The following is a 17,727-nucleotide window of genomic DNA, read 5'->3' on the forward strand; positions in this document are numbered from 1 at the left end:
ATCTGGCCTTCCCAGCCCTGTGCTTTGTGCTGATTGCAGCCCTTCCCCATCCTTGATGAGAGCACTTGGGCGTTGCTGATTCTCCTTTGCTCTCGGTTTGTAGGTGTCTGATTTCCGAGAACAGTTGCTGTCCTGTGCTGTGGGTGCTGACAGGGTGGTGGAGTTCTCCTGTGGTAAGTGTCTGGTCACATGCTTTCTCTCTGGCTGGGCCCTGAGTTTGGGTGTTCAGGCAGGTGCCACTGACTTTGTTTGCCAGCTCCTTCTAGTTACCAGACATCCTGCCTGGAAATCACAGCAGCAGAGGGGAACCAATTTCCATTTTGCCTCTGGCTGACAGTGCACCTTTCTCCTCTGCCCCAGAGAGAACAGGCAGGAAATTATTCAAGCCAGGTTAAGGCTGGTGTGATCCATGACAAGGCATTGAAGGACTTGTGCTTGCACTCCCTGAGACCGAGAGAGATCAGTGTGCACGTTTGCTGCCAAGAGCATATGACCCCGTCGCAGGGGCCTTGCTGTTAGCTTGCACATCTGTAGCTTTTATTCCATCTACTTGTTTGTCATCAGGACATGTGATTCCTCCAGAGAACATTTTGCCAATAATCCTCTGCAGCGGTCCATCCAACCAGCAGCTAGAGTTCACCTATCAGAAGAGAGATCTGCCTCAGATGGTCAGCACGTCTGTTTCGTTCTTAAGCTACATGGTCTGATGGTTCAAGGGAAAGTTTTGTGTGCAGAGCAGGGGATTCTGCTGGGCTCTGAGGTGGGAAAAATAAGTCCAGAGGGGAGTGCCGGTTGGCAGAGGAGTGGTCCACTTCTGGAGGGGCTCCAGGCCAGGCATGCTGATGGCGGTCTGTTTTTGTTAAACCATTTTAAGGGAGTTCAGTGCTAGCGAAAGTTGGTGACTGGATAGACAGCACTGACGGTGGCAGCCTTTGAGTGAGACGTCAGTCCTCTGACCTATTCAGTCCTTAGCTAACTCTGCTCATGGATAGCTCTCCCCATCGCCCCCGGTGTGTGAAGCAGACATCTATTCACTGGGAAATGGATTGAGACCTGCTAGCTCATGTCATAGAAGCACCAAACAGCCACTGCTTTACAATGACTCTGGGGACTACGGCTTGCCAGGGGCGAGCAAGGAGTGAAAGGGAGCCTGTTCATTTGCAGGCCCCAAAGCCAACTTTTAGGCCACTGTTGGTGAGCTGGCACAGCTGTATTGATTCTCTGTGGTTGGTCACGAGTGTTCTAAGGCTTGTGGTGGGAGGAATTTATACTCCAGCTCAGGGACGGGGCAGCAGAATTAGACCCGTGTTTGCTGGGGCTTGCCATGATACTGCCATGCCTTTCTCTACTCACAGATGGATGAGATGGGCCGAATCCTTGGTAACCTGTGCAATGTGGTCCCTGGGGGCGTGGTGTGCTTCTTCCCCTCCTATGAGTACGAGAAGCAGGTGTATCTGCACTGGGAGAGGACAGGGCTGCTCACCCGCTTGGTGACCAAGAAGAAGGTAATTGCATAACTGAGGAGGGTTGTTACTGTAAACGGGAGGTTTAAAAGTCCAGCAACTATCTCTGCATTAGAGGCCTTGACTCTCTCTCCAAATTGTTCTTGTATCCTGCACAGCAGAGCGGAGAGGGTGTTTATCCAGCCAGTCCCTCCAGTAATGAATAAATGATACACCTCCCACGCAGCTGATCGCTGAGCTGGGATCTAAATTAGATTAAATGCTGTTACATGGCACCTGTAAGTGTAGAGATGGTCTTCATCTGCAGTAGGCAGCCTACATTGCTCTCTGATACCCTTGCTTTGAGGGGCAGGTTATTAAGGTCTTACAGAGGATTTGCTTTCCCCAGACTTGGCTGCACATCCCCTGTCCAGGGAATAGTGTGACTGACTCAGGCTCAGCTATATGCTGCCAGTTACACACAAGCTTTCAGCTCATAGTAGGTCTATTGGGAGGATGAATGGGTCTTCTGGTTAAAGCGCAGGGCTAAGAATAAAGACTTCCATGTTCTGTTCTTGATTGTGTCTGTCACTGTAACCTTGGCTAAGTCACTTAATCAATTTGCCCCTTCCATAGAATGGGGATGATTCTTGCCTATGTCTCGGATCTGTGAGCATGGTACAAATTGTGTGAAACTGAACAGAAGAAAAGTGGCTAAATATCAGGAAACCTTTCAAACAGGGAACTCTGATAGGGAAGTTTTTGGAAGCTGTATTGCTTGTGCAGTTAAAGCTGGAAAAAACAATCCTCAGAAAGCTGTGTGATGGGAAACAGACTGGTGCAGCTCCCCCAGGTGTTGAACTGTCAATAACCTCACCTTTCTATACCACTGCTTCCCCTCCTCCCATTTCAATTCTAATCTCTCTTGGCAGAGACTCTCTTACAATGTTAGTTCAGCACATTAGCACAGATGGGCCTTAATCACACCTGAGGCCTTGAGGTGCTATAGTTACATAATTATTATACTAGCACGAGATCTCTTCCAGCTTTATTTTACTTTCCTGCTACATTGTTCAGGCACTTTTACCTGAATTCCCAACGTTTCATTCCCCCTCCTCCTTTTTCATCCCCTTGGAGTTTCTTTCCACTCCTCAAAGAGCAAAGATCTGTGAGCAAGAACCCATGAAGGCAAAACCCTGGTTAACATCTCAGTAACTGGAAATATGTCCAAGTCACTCATGGCCATCACTGCTTCTACTCTGGATTTGCTAGATCCCACAGGTGCTGAGCAGGGTAATATTAGGATGTGTCTGCATTGCGAATCCAGCATTCATAGTTGCACAGCATGTAGAGATCAATGGTAACATACCTCTAGGCCCCTCTCTCAATACTTTTTGAAATGGCATGATTAAATCTAGTCTCTTCCTGCTGAAACTTATGCTTTGTGCTTGTGACAGATATTTCAAGAGCCCAAGAGAGCTAACCAGGTGGAGCAAGTGCTGGCAGAGTACGCCAAGTGCATAAAGGTAAGCGGGGTTGGCAGGCTGCTGGACATTTATTACCTCATAATGCAAGAGAGTGTTTCTAAAAGTGTTGTGGGTGGTTAATGTGCTCTGTCCAGTGCCGACTGATCACTGTAATGCCAACGCACAGAAATTTCCCTGGCTTCAGTTTCTCATGAGTCATTGGGGTTCTTTTGTGCAGCGCTGCAGCCAGGTGAGAGGCCAGGTGACGGGGGCCTTGCTCTTTTCTGTGGTTGGAGGGAAAATGAGTGAAGGAATCAATTTCTCTGATGACTTGGGAAGGTAAGAAATATCTGGTTTGCTATCTCCTAAGGTGGTATCAGACCACACCTCTCTGCTGACGTGGGTGGGAGACCTTCAAGTAAACCTCAGGTGTGCAGGCAGGAATTGGTGTGATCAGGTCAGGGCTGAGAGCACGGTGCCCAGCACAGTGTCAGGAAACACTGTGAGCCTGAAGACAAGCATGAAGCAGACACACTCAACCGTTGTGGTCATGCAATATCCTAGAGCAGCCATGGCCAACCCGTGGCTTGTGAGCCGCATGCGGCTCTTGACCCTTCTCATGCCGCTCCTGTGCGCCCCCTCAATGGCCCCTGCTCCCCACCGGCTTCCCTGTGCTTGCTGGGTTGGAGATGAGGGGCTTTAAAAATGGCACCCAAGATGGTGGCTGTCTTAAAGGGAAAGCCTCCTTTAAAAAAAAAAAATTAAATATTTTTGTTTTTGCTCGATTAATTCTGTTGTGGGAGGCTTTTTTTTTTTTTTCCCGGCCACTGTCTTAGCTCTCGTTGTTAAATGGGTTGGCCACCCTTGTCCTAGAGCGCTTTTCACAGGCCACTGCTCTGTGGCCCACTACGTGGGATGAATCCCCACTCTGGCTCCCTCAATTCCCATGCCATGTATGGCTGTGCACTGTTGCTGTCGCTGTCATGCCAGAGTTGATTGCATTGCAGTGATAACACCTTCTAATCTAGTATTCCTGTCCGTTATTTAGGATGAGATGGTATGTAACTCTGAGAAAGCACTAACTGTTTGTGTGTGTGTGTGTGTCCTTCCATTTCCAGGTGTGTTGTTATGGTGGGCATGCCTTACCCCAACATCAAATCCCCAGAACTCCAGGAGAAAATGGCCTATCTTGATAAAACAATGGTAAGAGAAATGCCCCAACACCTATTTCAGTCTTTGTTCTTTCTGATTCCTGTTGAGAATTACCAAGTTGGCGCTCTCTGTGCCTGTCAGTCACTCTGGGGTGAGAGATTTCCTGGGCTCTTTGTGTGTGTGTGGGGGGGGCAGGGATAATGGATTAAGCAGGGCTAGATCTGTAGCGATGACCATGTTGAGAGATGGAGAAGTGCATTCCCAGCTCACTGTTGTTTTCCTAGTGCCTCTGAAACCCTGGGGGTTGTCATTGATGCTACCTTCCCCCTCAGATGCCCTGAAGCTGGTTAGTTTTGACTGTCCCTCTCACACTTCAGCTGTGCTTTCCTTGTTCTGGCATGTGAGTAAGTTCCCATCACTTTGTAGTGCCCCTTGAGGTCCCTTCTTTATTACGAGTACCTGGGGCCTACATGGCAGCATCAGTCCCTAAGCTAGTTAGGAGACAGCAGCAGAGGCAAAGAATGTATAACCTCTCTAAGTGCCTGACTTCTGCACTCCTGATTAGAGCTGCACATGCCTTCTACTGAGGCTCATTACTCTCTTCTAGCCAAGAACGGTGAGCCAGCCGCCTAGCAAAATGCTGATTGAAAATCTCTGCATGAAAGCAGTCAACCAGTCAATAGGTAAGATGGCATCTTTCATGGGGTGGGGAGGAGTACGGAGAGAGCAGTCAAAGGTAGCGAGGGTCGAGGAATAGGCAGACTGGAATGGGTGGGGAGGAGCTGCAGAGGAGTCTCTTATGGGACACAAAGTGTTGGGAAGAATTGTCACTGCACATACAACCCATGTGGTAGGAGCATGGGTGTCGGGGGAGACTAAACCTGCCCAAACAGCCAAGTATGACCCCCCTCCTCTCCTCCCCTGTTCTCTGCCTGAGTTCAGTTCTCTCATGACTGACTGTCCAGGCTGGGGTCACGCTGCATGGGAATCCTGGAGCTGCATTGTCTGGTCTTCTGGTGCCTGGGTGGCAAGAGGGCACTAACCTGTGGCCACAATGGGCAGTGGGGGAGGGGGTTGTGCTCTGGTAGGGCTAACCTCCCCATGACTGCGGTTCATCTACTGCCCATAAGAATAGAGACTAGAAGGGATTCAGTGATAAAACTGAGGTTTCCCTTTGACTGATGCAGGGCGAGCAATTCGCCATCAGAAGGACTACGCTAGCATCCTGCTTTTAGATCACAGGTATGCACGCCCCTCCATCTTCAACAAATTACCCCACTGGATCAAGGAAAGAACAGAGGTCAAACCTGCCTTTGGACTTGCATTTGCAGCACTAAGCAAGGTCAGCACTGGTGTTCCTTCTAATTTTTCCCAAGTGTATAGAATGAATTTTGTTGTCACTTATCCATAGTGGTGTTTTGGGGATGGTGCAGGGGTGGCAAATATCTGGCTAGGGGTAGGCTGGAGATGAGGGCTTGGGATGCAGGAGAATGCTCTGGGGCTACAGGCATGAGAGGGTTCTTCTCCTTCCTCCCCTCCCCCCTCCCCCTTGGCCCAGCTCCTTGTCTTACATCAGCACATGGGCTAGGACCTGAACAGATCCCTGAGTGCCTGTGCAGCCGTGCAGCTTACAGGGCACTTAGATCAGTACCATTTTGTGCACGCTGCTGTAGCCTGCTTATTTTTTTTTTTCCAAGCATTTGCTGTGTCCTAATTCCCCTTTAAACACCCATCGTTTCCACGCTGCCCCCTAGCAATACATCCTGGACCTGCATCCCCTCCTCCCCAGAAGTGCTGGGGCTACAACTGAATGATGCCCTGTGATTTCCTCTCTCCCTAGTTCCATCGAGAGAAGAAGTCATGTTATGGGACAGAAGGTTCCTGAAGGAGCTGGAAGAGGACTGTGCTGGTGAATGGTACAGGGGCACTCATTGGCTGTATCAAGTCAAAGTGAAGCCCCCTAAATTGCTGTCCCTGCAAGAGAAGGTGTTTTTCTCCCAAGACTTTGCAGTTGAAAATTGACCAAAGCTGCTATTGCCCCTGTGGTTTCTGGGCAGTGACTGATTCTAGTGCATTTGAGCTGGGCTGGACAGTGTGTGGGGGGGAAAAAGGGGGGAATTTAGTTGGGATTGGTCCTGCCTTGGGCAGGGGGCTGGACTTGTTGACCTCCTGAGGTCTCTTCCAGCTCTGAGTCTATGAATAAGAGCCACCCTCACCTATTAGATCTGGGACCCTAGAAGGATTAGGCTGTCTTCTGCACAGAGGTACCTTGCCTGGGCTTTTTTGTTACCCCTGGATGGGAAGCGAACAAAGGAGGAGTATTACTATTTGGCCTATTAGGGCAAGTTGATGTAAAGTATTAAAAAGCAGGCTAATGTTCCCTGGCTGCTGGTTTCTCTGTTTGCAGTAGGGCCTAAGGGAACTAGAGTTTCTGTGGACTTCCTGGGGGCAGTGCAGCACAAGCTCTCAGAAAGCTACATCCTTCACTATTAACTAAAATGTCAAGCCTGTGTTCTAGTGGCCACATACCTGCTCTGTAGGTCAGTTAGGGTTCGAACTAGGGGGGTAATGTAGTCATATGGAGTTGCAAATGAAGCCCGGGATTTTTAAATGCCGGCTAGGTCGGACCCCGTGCTGCGCGGCTACACGTGGCACGGACTAGCTTCGTTATGCAAATGAAGCCCGGGAAATTCAAATCCCGGGCTTCATTTGCAACTTCGTATGACTACATTACCCCCCCTAGTTCGAACTAGGGGGGTAGTGTAGACATACCCTTAATTCAGTAAGTAAGTGAAAATGTCTTTGGCCACCCCAGCTTTGCCCTGCTAGAAGTTACAACTCTGTCTACTGGCAGTGTGGTGTTAATCTGTGTGTAGCAGAGCCCTTACTGGATAACTGAGGAGGTGGCAGCACTCCTAGCTGGAGGTATGGTGGGCCTTGCTTCCCTACCCCCCTCCCCCTCCCAGCTACCTTGCTGAAGGCAAGAATATTTAGTGAGCCTGTAGCATGCAACCCCAGGAGTTGTTTGGGCTGAATATACGAAACCTTAAGGGCTTGCTTTTGTAGTTACCCACCCAGAGAGCAGTTCTGTATTTCCTCACTGATGCTGTGCCAGCATTCTCCAGCTGAGGGCACAGCCATTCCCCTCCTTCCTGGCCTATATGCTAATGTGGATACGGAATGGTAAGATGCACAGCCCCAAGGCCTGTGTTGCTATTCTAGCAAATGGGGAGAAAAACTTATTACTCCCCTTTACTGACCTAGCCCTAAAGCAGCACATTATTTCATTTGCTTTTGATTACATATGTCTCTGTCTCCTCCAGGTGCTCAGCTTTGCTGCAGAGCTCTTTGATGTAATGGGGGCAGGAGTGTGCAGCACTGTACCACATTTGTTCCTGGCTATTTCAGCTTTGCTGGGTAGTGGGCTGCTGCCAGGAACCCTGCTAGCCATCAGTGATTACTTTTTGCCAGCCAGTAACTCAAAGCTATGAAATGAGTTTAAGGACATTGGGCTAATGACTGTGCCTGTACACTTCTACACATATTTGGATACTGGGCCCTATAGAGGGCCTTCACCCAACCACTACCTTGAGGGAATAAATATCTTGTTATAGGCTTTTCTCCTCTTTGTGTGAACTGTGCCTGGCCTGGAATATTACCTAGTGCTTCAACTCTTTTGGCACCAGAGGTGCATGGGGGCTTGACAGAGTAGAAGGTGGAGGCTTTCAAAGTCCTTGCTCTACCTAGTTGTGGCTTGTCACATGGTGCCACTCTCCCCAGCCAGCACAAACCCCTGCACAGTGCCTGTTTGACTAAAGCGATTCACTGAACAGCTGGGCCTCTCTTGCTAGAGTCTGTTAATTAAGAGCAATCCACCTGCAGCTTGGAGTGGGCTAGAGAAAGCTGCTGCATACTTGTTCCTTTGAGTTCATTACAGCTGCTATGGAATTCCTCCAGCAGACTTCACAAGAAGCTCTAAGGCAGCACTGGAAGAGCTGCCCCTGGAGGCACTGTGCACCTTCACTCCTATCTCCCATGTCAAGAATCCTGCTCAGGAGCAGCCAACCTAGCAAGCTGTGGCATGGAGCTGGCTAAGGACAAGGCTGTTAGTGCTGTGGTTGTGCTTGATCACACTGAGCCAATACTAGTTCTGATCCTCCTTCAGCATGAGCAACCCTCCAGCTACAACAGGATTTATTGAGCACCTGTGAGCAGCAGCATTTGAAATGCATTTTTTGGGGGACAGGAAGGTAAACAGAGCAGAAGTAATGTTCACTACTAACTATACTCTCAAGTGGTTAGAGATAAGCTGAAGCAGCTGGAACTAAGAGAAAGTGAGGGTTTCCCTCTGCCAGGCCTGCACCCTCCCCCCAGCAGTTATTTTCAAGAGCTGGTCCAGTTCTCAGTTGCCCTACATGAAGCCAGTCCCAGGCCTGCGGCATGAGAGATTTATGACTCCCAGTCATCTTCCTCTTCACCAGGGGGCTGTTGTGGAGTTGGTAAGGGTGGGATGGAGTCTGACATACGGGCAAAGGCACTAGCAGGTGGTCCTGGAGCATCAGCACTTCCTGCAGCCGCAGGCCCTTTGCCTGAAATGCCTAGGAGAGGAAAAGCAAGTGAGAGACACTTAGGAACTAGAATGGAGACACTCAGGAGGGAGGACGAGAGGCAGGGGCTAGGTCTGCACCTGTGAAATTTTGCCTCAGCCAAGTGAGCCAAGCATGCAGAGTTATCTCCAATTAACACAACAGTGCAGGGGAGAGGTATACTAGCTAGAGCTCCACTGCAGCATTGCCAGCTGGCAGGACAAGAGGCAGCCCCTGGCTGTGAAGCGTGGTGGGATAGAGATGCTTGTCTGGTACCTACAACTGTCCTAATTGAGCTGAGGAGCAATGCAAAATTTCAATTATTTAGCTAATCAAATAATTGATGTAATTTGCATCACCTATCTGATCAGTTGATAAGGACACTTCCACCTTTGAAGTGTAGCAACAGCCCTGGGCCTGTTGCTACACTTCAAAGGCAAAAGCGCTGTGGGGAACATGGGCAGCTAGCAGCAGTCCCCCACTAGCCCAGGGTCAGCTCAAGACTCAGTCCCCAGCTGACCCTGGGCTCCAGGCAGCACTGCCACTTTGAAATGCCACAGGGAGCCCTGGGCCAGTGGGGGGTTCCCCAGCTGCCCTTGGGCTGCACACTGTTTCAAAGCAGCAGTGCCAGCAACAGCCCAGGCTCCACATGGTGCTGCTGTTTTGAAGCACTTTCTCCTCGCTTCCTCCCTTTACTGCCTCTTTCTGATAGAGGTGGTAAGGGGGTGCACCTAGCTAACAAGACTGTTTCCAGGCAGATCGAGCCCCCTGCTCCATAGGCAGTGAGCAGAGCAAGGAGCTTTCCTGTGGAGTGTTAAACAGACACACTGCCTCAGTGAGGGCCAGGTTTCTGCCAGTGATACTCCTGCCCACAGCAGCACCTCCCCTCTGGCTTCACTGTAATAGCACTGCCATCAGCAGTCATGTAGCTACTAAAATTTGATGTAGTTATATGCCTATTCAATTACACACTGTTTGGTAGTCCATGGGGAAGGACTGGCAGCCAGTGTAGTCCCTCTTCTGGGAACCCCAGAACTCGATCAGAGGCAACAGCAGGGGGGAAGCTAATTCACATGAACAGGGGCTGTTGGCATAGAGCAGTCTCTGTCTACAGTGGTCCCAGACTCACCACAGACAGAGGCTGCTTCATGTCCCCAAGACAGCAACATGGGGGAGGAGGCAGGTGGCTTTTATGCTAGCTCCCACCCAGCACCAAGCATCTCCCCTCCTCTGGAGAGGGCAGCTTGAAAGTCAGTCAGCTCCCCATGTGTAATGGCTCCTGCCTGCCCCCAGCTGCCTCTCATGCAGAGGCAGGAAATGCATGTAGTCAACAGGAGTAACCAGTAAGCCCAGGCTTTCAGTTAATTGTGTAGGCATTTACACAGTGACTTCCCTATCAGCAGCACTGGCCTACAAGTAAGTTCTTCCAGTCTAGCCCATAAGGGCATCAGTTGCCTACCCAGAAGCATGCACCAACTGGCTGTCCCAAAGCTTCCTCCCTTCCAACTCTTGCAAGCTACAGCAGTGTCATATGGATGGTACCTTTGCGTCTCAAGAGCAGCTTGTTGAAGAGGTCCGACATCAAGTCTCCACCCTGTCCTGGAGTTATCACTGCAACAGAGTAAAAAGCCCCACACATGACACAGCTCAGACTAGAATTGATGGCTTCAACGTGGTCAGGACACAATGGGGAAAAGGGGACTGGTCCCACCCTATTCAATGTGATGTGCTACAGGGTACATTTTGCTATACTGGAAGCGGTGACAGGGGAGGTCAGTGCTGAATAGCAGGATATACTGAAAGCTGGGGCTGAGCTAGGACCCTACCCCCATCTCACCTGAAGATTAAATAAATAACTGACGACCTCCCATCCTTGCCCCACACACTTCCCTGCCTCCTCAGGCATAGATTTCAGATCACAGCACCCAAGGCCTGCCTGGGAAATGTGGCAGCTTCCTGTAGCAGCTCAGGCATTTCAGCCAGTTTGAATGATCCAGAGTTAACCAGTTTGCTAAAAACAGTCCAATTGTGACCCAGGCCTTCCAGAATCATCATTTCCTCTCCAGCAGTAGCCTGCGCAGTGCTACCTTTGAAATGCTTCTACCACTACTAGTTCATATGAAATGTTTTCCTCCCCCCGCCCCCCGATGAGGGGAGAATTCCCACTGCAGAGTGCTAATGTCCACTGGCACCTAGGGGCTATTGAGTTCAGCCAAACATCAAACATTCAAAACTGCAACATGTGCAGAGAGAAGAAATCCCTCTGCTCAGGGCTTGTGTGCTGTGCTGGGGGCTTGCCATGTTTGGCTTTCCCATGAGCCTCCTACACATGGGTACCTAAGCATATCTAGCTGGGGCAGGGCAGTGAGGATGACTCCTGGTGAGAGTCCTCTGAGCACCTTGTTCTTGCTCTTTCTGCTTCTTTTTCTCCAGCTTCCTCTCCTTGACACTTCGGAGATTGGCCTTCCCAATGCCACCAGCCTGGCGGATGGACTCCAGGAGGGTGGCCCGGCCAGTTGAAGGGGTCACAACTTCTTTTGGAGCCCCTGGAACTGGAGCTGTTAGGGATACAAAAAGGAGTCAGTCTAGAGCAATGGCGCTCAACCCTTCCAAACTACCGTACCCCTTTCAGGAGTCTGACTGGTCTCGTGGACCCTAGGTTTTGCCTCACTTAAAAACTACTTGCTTACCAAACCTGCCAAATCTATACAAGTGTCTGAAAAACTGCTTACTTTCTCATTTTTACTACACTACAAAATAAACTGCTTTGGTTGAGAAACACTGATGTAGTAGAGAGAGCAGTATAAACAAGTCATTGTATGAAATTTTAGTTCATCCTCATTTGGCTAGTGCTTTTTGTGTAACCGGCTGTAAAACTAGGCAAATATCTGCTAGCTGAGTTGATCTACCTATGGAAGACCTCTGTGACCCTGTACTCCTGGTTGAGAACCACTAGCCTGGAAGAACAGATACTGTCTAATGTGTCAGCAATTAAAAATTAACACTGGGCAATCTATGTGCTGCCACTTTAGCTATACCTCAGTCTGAAGAGCTCTGACAACCCATCACTTGCCCTTTCCAAGTCTCCGGGAGATGAAGCAGTGCATACAATGCAGGGGAGCCATTGTTTAAAACAAATCAATGAGTATTCTTGGGTACTATCAAGTGAAGGGCTTTGAGTTAGAATCCCTTCCTTCCTCTCCATATTTTGTCCTTTGATCCCAAGCTGGGAAGAGGCCTTCTCACACCATTTTCCAGGGAGCCTTCTGCTCTACAAGGGAACAGCACTCACAGGCTCTACCAGGAGACTTGCCCTGCCTAGTTAGCAATGCTGGGATTGCCAGAGTGCATCTGAGCAGTCCATCTAATCTGAGGCCCCCATCTTCAGCAGTGGCCAGTACCACGTGCTCCAAGAGAAGGAGCAAGATAACCTCAAAATAATTCAGCCATTTCATAGTCTGAAAAACAGAAACACTACTGCTTCCCTGGGTTTGGGGGCAGCTTTTCTGTGCTGCTCCTTGTTTTAAGAAATTCACTTCTTTTGTGGGACCAAGAGAAAATAACCCAGATACTGTCAGGTGTAGCGTTCTTGTGAAAAATGTATCAAATGAAACCCAACATAAAGGCCCATGAAGATTTGTAAGTTATTTAAGGATGAGTTTAGAAAGTGTTTGTACCCAAAACATTCTGCTTCTTGCTAGTGCCCAAGAACCTGCATGGGAAATTCCCTAGGAAACCCAATATTATCCCTAACAGTCTGACTTCCATTGCCCCTGGGGAGAGACATGCAGAAAAGGGATGGACCAGCATGTGAAAAGGAAAGGAGAATGACCATTATTATTGCCATTCTAAGCAGAAGTTGTAGCAACACCGGTAGAAAAGTGTAGACCTTCTAGCATCCTATTAACAGCTAGTGCTGCATAGTCTGTTGTAGCTTATGCTCAACACTATTATACTGAACCAGGAGGGCTGCATTGGCAGCCTGGTACACTGCACTCTTAGTTTAAACTGGAGCACGTGTCCACTCTCATTCAGTACTGAAGTGTGGATAGCAGAGATTACAGCTCCCAGGATGCTGAGCACTACCTTGATGATCATGTCCATGACTACACACTCAGGTCTAGTCTCTGCAGCTCTGGTATCAAGACACTTGGCCTGCTCTCTTGGGGCTATTTGTTCAACGTTGCTTGTAAGGCGAGAAGAGCCATTGAAAAAGCTGAACCAAGGAAAAGGGGTGGGACAGTTGCTAGGTCAGATGCTGCCAGTGAACAAGCCATAGCAAAAGTGCACTTACCTGCAGGCATTGCAGTGCTGCTCTCCTCGCTTGCTGGTTGTTTGGAAAGAGAGGCAGGCTGGGGCAGAGGAGGGGGTGGGGGAGCACTAGCTGGCATCACAGGGGGCGGGGGAGGTGGGGGGGGAGGTGGGGGCACTAGCACACCATCTTGAAGTTCTGAAATGTCAAAGGGAAGAGTGTGAAGCATCACTCAGGAACATTAAGACACTGTCCCCCCCAGATGCTCAGCGCCTTCTCACACAATGGTACCACCACACTCCCCAGCACTTTGTGCAGACAAAGGGGAAGTATTAGCCCTGCTGCTAGAGAGGGGGTCAGGAAGAAGGGCCCCACAGCCAGCCCGTGGCATCAGGGGGCTCTTCCCCCATTTGCCATGTGTAGTCAGGGCAGCACAGCCTGGCAGTTTCTCGTCACAACAAGGCTGACATCAGCTGCCAAGGACAACTCATCATGCCCTAATCCTGATGGGGCCTCTAACGAGACTTTCTCTAGGTCGGGGTGGGCAATAATTTTTGCCCAGGGACCACTTCAAAAATTTTTGAAATAGCTCCGGTTCACCCTGGAAGGGGCGGGGCCTAAACAGGAAAGGGTGGGGGAGCTCCTTTGCCCCCCTTCCCACTAGGCATCCATACCCTGGAAGAGACTTCCCACCCTCCCCCACCCCAAGGCTAATCTGGGCCTGGGGGCGGGGGAGCACGGGAAACCTCCTGCCCTGTGAGGAGCACATGGCACTTCACAGGACCGGGGCAGGGCGAAGGAAGCTTCATGCAGCTCCCTCAGCCCCAGGTCCTGAGTGGCCTGTGGGCGGGGAAGCACGCACGAAGCCTCCTCCGCTCTCCCCACCCACCCTGTGAGCAGTGTGCAGCGCTTCAAAGCGCCACATGCTCCTGGCAGGGTGGGAGGAGACCCTAACTGGCCTGGGGGCGGGGGAGCAGCAGGGCCTCCACAGGCCGGATCTACCCGCTTGGTGGGCCGGATGTGGCCTGCAGAGGCCCTTTTGCCCACCCCTGCTCTTGGTCCTCACCAGGGCTCACAGATGAGTCACTGTTGGGGAAAAGTCCGAGTTCCTGCCTCCAGGGCCTGTCTCTGGGCAATTCTGCATCTGAAAATACTCATTTGTGCACAGCTCCTTTCCCTGTTTTTCCAACTCCGCCGTGTCCTGATGGTCTTTTCTCTACTTGCCCAGATGAGCCCCAAGGGAGCTGAAATACCTGGCCTGAAGTTCTCCGAGTTCTCAGTGTTGAAGGTGGGCAGCTCTGGGATAGCGCTGCTGGGGGCTGAGGGTGCTATGCCAGGCCCTAGGTCTGCGCTGTACATGAGATCAGCAGCGATGCCAGGCAGGTCTGGCAGGTAGGACGGTACGTCTATCTCAGGCACCTGCCCCAGATTAGGTACGTAGAAGTAATTTTCAGCTACCTGAAAGACAGAAATATGCAGGTAACTGCTGGGCTTCTGGAGACTTTCCACCATAGGGAAGCCAGTAACACGTGGACAGGGGACAGCCTGCAGTCAGCTCTCCTGGTGGTTTTCACAAAGAGTACATCATAAGGTTTCAGAGCCCATGCCCCAGCCTGCACCTGAATATCTACACTGCTAGTCTTAGTTCTGCATCCCAAATCCCACATGTCTCAATCACTTAAGATGGGCTCAGACCCTGCGCCAGGGGCTTGTCTTTGCAGTGTACACATACTCTTCATGGCAGAGCCTCAGCGACTCCCTGGGTATTTGATCAGATCCTGTGGCTAGAGCCTGCGCTCTGGGATAACAGCATACCTGGGGTCATTCCAGCACAGAACACCAGCGCTAAAAGCCACCCGGTGGGGGTGCATCTGGCCCTTCAAAGCATTTTGTGTGTCCAAAATCCTGCTCCTGTTCAGGCTAGATGAAGACTGACCAGTGGAGAGCTGCTGAAACGATGCCATCGCGATGTCTACGGTTTCGGCAGCAGTGTAGTTCGTTTATTTTGCTTCCACTCAAACTCCAGTGACTAACATGCATTTTGGGTAAGGGAAGTTTGACCTGAAGATTTATCATCAACCCTTCAACTAAGGCCTCCGGAGTTCACAATAACCCTCTCAGAAACCCTCCAAAGCAGCCAGGGAAGACTGGACTTTACATTCCTTTTTCTTCTCTAGTAAAAACCCAAGCAGGAAAGAGTTAATACTCTTCCTGGCCTCCTCCATGCCTCCAAAAGGGCACAACACAACTCCTGCAATTTCCTTGGCAGGTTCCCTTTACTTAAGATGCCTGAAGAGAGAGATTCCAACAGCACCCCATCTGCAGGGAGACCTGCTACATTCTCAGTGGCAGAAAAGGCCCCTTCATTGTCTTTCCCCACCACCACTCACTGACACTCAGGGGACCGGAGCAGCTCAGCCCCACTGTTATGGGGCACTTTTGTTTACTCTCTGCTAGCAGGGGCTGCTCTCCGTGGCTGGATTTTTCTTCACAGTTGGGCTAAGTGCAGCCCGGCTCAGGGGACTGATCTACACCAGAGGAATAAAGAACTAGTTTGAGGGCATTATCTGAAATCCCTGACACCGTACCAGTTCTGTGATCACCTGCCTCCAGCTAACAGGCTGCTCCTTCCAGGAGCCCTGTCTCCTGCTGTGCCACAGGCACTTCCTATTGAAGAGATAATAGCCCTGGCGGGCTTTCCCAATGGGGAAGATGCAGGATATTTGAATGGTATTTAAACTTTTTAAGAGCCTAGCGCTCCTTTGGCAGTTCCCAAGCAGGGCGCTGCAGCCGCTTTCCACCTGAGGGCGGGGGAAATGGCTCCTCGAACACCTTCCCAGGGGACCAGAAAGAGGAACTCCAAACAGCTGCTGCTTCTCTCCAGCTCAAATAACGCCTCCATTTCTCCACATGCAGCCAAGCTCCTGTCTACAGCTCAGGCTCTGAGCCGGGCGGTGCAGGAGAGGGAGAAGCGATGTCAGAGGGAGCCAGCCCGGCACCAAAGGCAGCCACATCAGCGCTGTCACTACCCCACCTCCAAACCTAGACAGCCTGGAAAAACACAACCCTCAGGTGCAGACGTCTGGTTGCAGCCACTAAGCCCATTTGTAGGTCCAGACATACAAATGCCAGTGAGGTTACTAAGGCAAGTGAAATGCTCCACTGCCCATCAAGATCTCCCCTCTGGGTCATTCCCCTGCCAACTCCTGCACCTATAAAACCAGCTCTTTTCTAGTGGAAGGGCACCATGCTGTCTGCAGCACAGCATCCCTTCGCTCAGCAAGGACAGCCCCCTCACTGCCGCATCTCACCTGCCGATCCAGCTGCCCCCTTTTGGTGATAGAGAGGGGTGCATCAAAGAGCTTCTCCTCAGTCTCTGTTCCCAGAGTCACATGGGTCTTGGTCACTGCCCCCGCCAGAGGATCCAGGAAGACGTACTTCTTATACCTAGGGATTCAGACAGCCTCAGTGATTCCAGCTCAGCGGGAAGAGCCAGGGAAAGGCTCTTTGGCCAAAGGATGGGACCAGGTGTTAAGGGTGATGAAACAGCTCTCTGATGACCCAAATCTAATACCAGGCCCAGTCAATCCCACCTCCACTCAACTACAACGCTCCTGCCTTCTATTCCACCTCTCCCTCTCCCTTCTTCCCCACCACAGCCCAGAGCTGAGATTTCCCCATCCTGACCTCACTGTGCAGGCTAATCACAGTGCTGGGCGAACCAGAACTCTTAACACTACCACCAGGATTCCACCAAGTTTCTCCCCCCTCGCTCCCCACACACCATGTTATGGGGACAGCAGTTACCCCCATTGGCTAGAGCAGGACATGCCTAGCTTGCCAATCTCTACCGGGAGGAAGAAAATCAGGAAGGAGAACAAGAGCCCTAGGAGCAGAGAGGGAAATACTGCCCAAAGCAGATGAAAGATGAAGGAAGATAAGCATCAAGGGGACATTCTTAGATTTGACCAGGAGAAGACATTCTTAGCAAGTGCAGTTTTATTCCAGGGCAACAGGAGAAACAAGGACCGCAAGAGACTGAGTCACTCAGGGAGGAAGCTGAAGTAGTAGGAGTGAAGTGACCATTCAATTTAGGAAAAGAGGTGGAGGGAGATGTGGCAGTAATGGGATAAGCCAACACCACAGAGGGAAGGACAGGGAATAACAGAGAAAGTACTCATGTGGCAAGCAAGTAATGATGAGGGGAACGTAGAGGTGTCAGGAGGCACATGCTGGGTCAGATGTTGACCGTAACAAACTGCTCGGACTCGGGACTGGGGTGAGGCTGAAAAGATTCTGGGTGGAGACTGAAATTCAGATGAATCAGCCCCCTAGTGTGAGAACATCTTCCCAATTAAGGCGGCAAGCTGGGGTGGGGAGATAGCCCTTCAGAGCTGCTTGGTGCTGCTCCAGCACTCACAGGTTCTCGGTGGTGTTGAACAGCAGCAGGGAGCTAAGGGAGCTGATGTTCCTGGGGAGGCTGCCAAGCCCTTCTTCTGCATCGTCCTCCTGATGAACTTTTGTGCTCACACACACTGGGAAGTACTTGAGCTTCTCCTGCAATGAAACAAACAGGTGGCTATTTGCTGGGAAAACCTGACCTATCTCGTGGCTCTCTCCGTTATCCATAGAGCCACCCTACTAAGTCACCCTTGTTCACATGAGGCACGGCACCAGCACTGTGCCCAGCCACAGACATGGGCGTGTTTCAGAAGGGAAACTAGTATGGTACCTTTAAGATGTTTGTACACAAACCACCTGGACCTGAATGTCCGTGGCAAGCACTTCCGATGGACTGAGCCCACAGCCCTTCCTTGAACCGACTCTCT

At 50.7% G+C, this 17,727-nt stretch overlaps 2 protein-coding genes across 9 annotated transcripts in view; one reads left to right on the forward strand and one right to left on the reverse strand.

The window, feature by feature from the left end:
* DDX11 (DEAD/H-box helicase 11) overlaps positions 1-6,439 on the forward strand; it is a 66,783-nt gene extending 60,344 nt beyond the window's left edge. For 4 of the 6 annotated variants that reach the window (XM_075940737.1, XM_075940740.1, XM_075940727.1 and 1 more), the window contains 8 exons: positions 104-173; positions 565-668; positions 1,356-1,505; positions 2,900-2,968; positions 3,147-3,247; positions 4,027-4,111; positions 4,668-4,743; positions 5,248-6,439. In XM_075940737.1, coding sequence (XP_075796852.1) covers positions 104-173; positions 565-668; positions 1,356-1,505; positions 2,900-2,968; positions 3,147-3,247; positions 4,027-4,111; positions 4,668-4,743; positions 5,248-5,471 — 879 coding nt within the window. In that variant the 3' untranslated portion in view covers positions 5,472-6,439. Of the gene's footprint in view, positions 1-103; positions 174-564; positions 669-1,355; positions 1,506-2,899; positions 2,969-3,146; positions 3,248-4,026; positions 4,112-4,344; positions 4,646-4,667; positions 4,744-5,247 lie in introns of those variants that run through there. The other 2 variants (XM_075940743.1, XM_075940751.1) reach the window with 2 other exon arrangements.
* A 1,798-nt stretch (positions 6,440-8,237) lies between these two features.
* The window catches only part of WASHC1 (WASH complex subunit 1), a 53,643-nt gene continuing 44,153 nt past the window's right edge, over positions 8,238-17,727 (reverse strand). For 2 of the 3 annotated variants that reach the window (XM_075940776.1, XM_075940782.1), the window contains 7 exons: positions 17,319-17,455; positions 16,210-16,345; positions 14,152-14,356; positions 12,941-13,096; positions 11,046-11,204; positions 10,189-10,257; positions 8,238-8,658 (listed from right to left, as the gene is read on the reverse strand). In XM_075940776.1, the coding sequence (XP_075796891.1) occupies positions 8,510-8,658; positions 10,189-10,257; positions 11,046-11,204; positions 12,941-13,096; positions 14,152-14,356; positions 16,210-16,345; positions 17,319-17,455 (1,011 nt within the window). In that variant the 3' untranslated portion in view covers positions 8,238-8,509. The remainder of the gene's footprint in view (positions 8,659-10,188; positions 10,258-11,045; positions 11,205-12,940; positions 13,097-14,151; positions 14,357-16,209; positions 16,346-17,318; positions 17,456-17,727) is intronic. The other variant, XM_075940785.1, reaches the window with a different exon arrangement.

Source organism: Pelodiscus sinensis, chromosome 1 (assembly GCF_049634645.1).
Source record: "Pelodiscus sinensis isolate JC-2024 chromosome 1, ASM4963464v1, whole genome shotgun sequence".
NCBI lineage: Eukaryota > Metazoa > Chordata > Testudines > Trionychidae > Pelodiscus > Pelodiscus sinensis.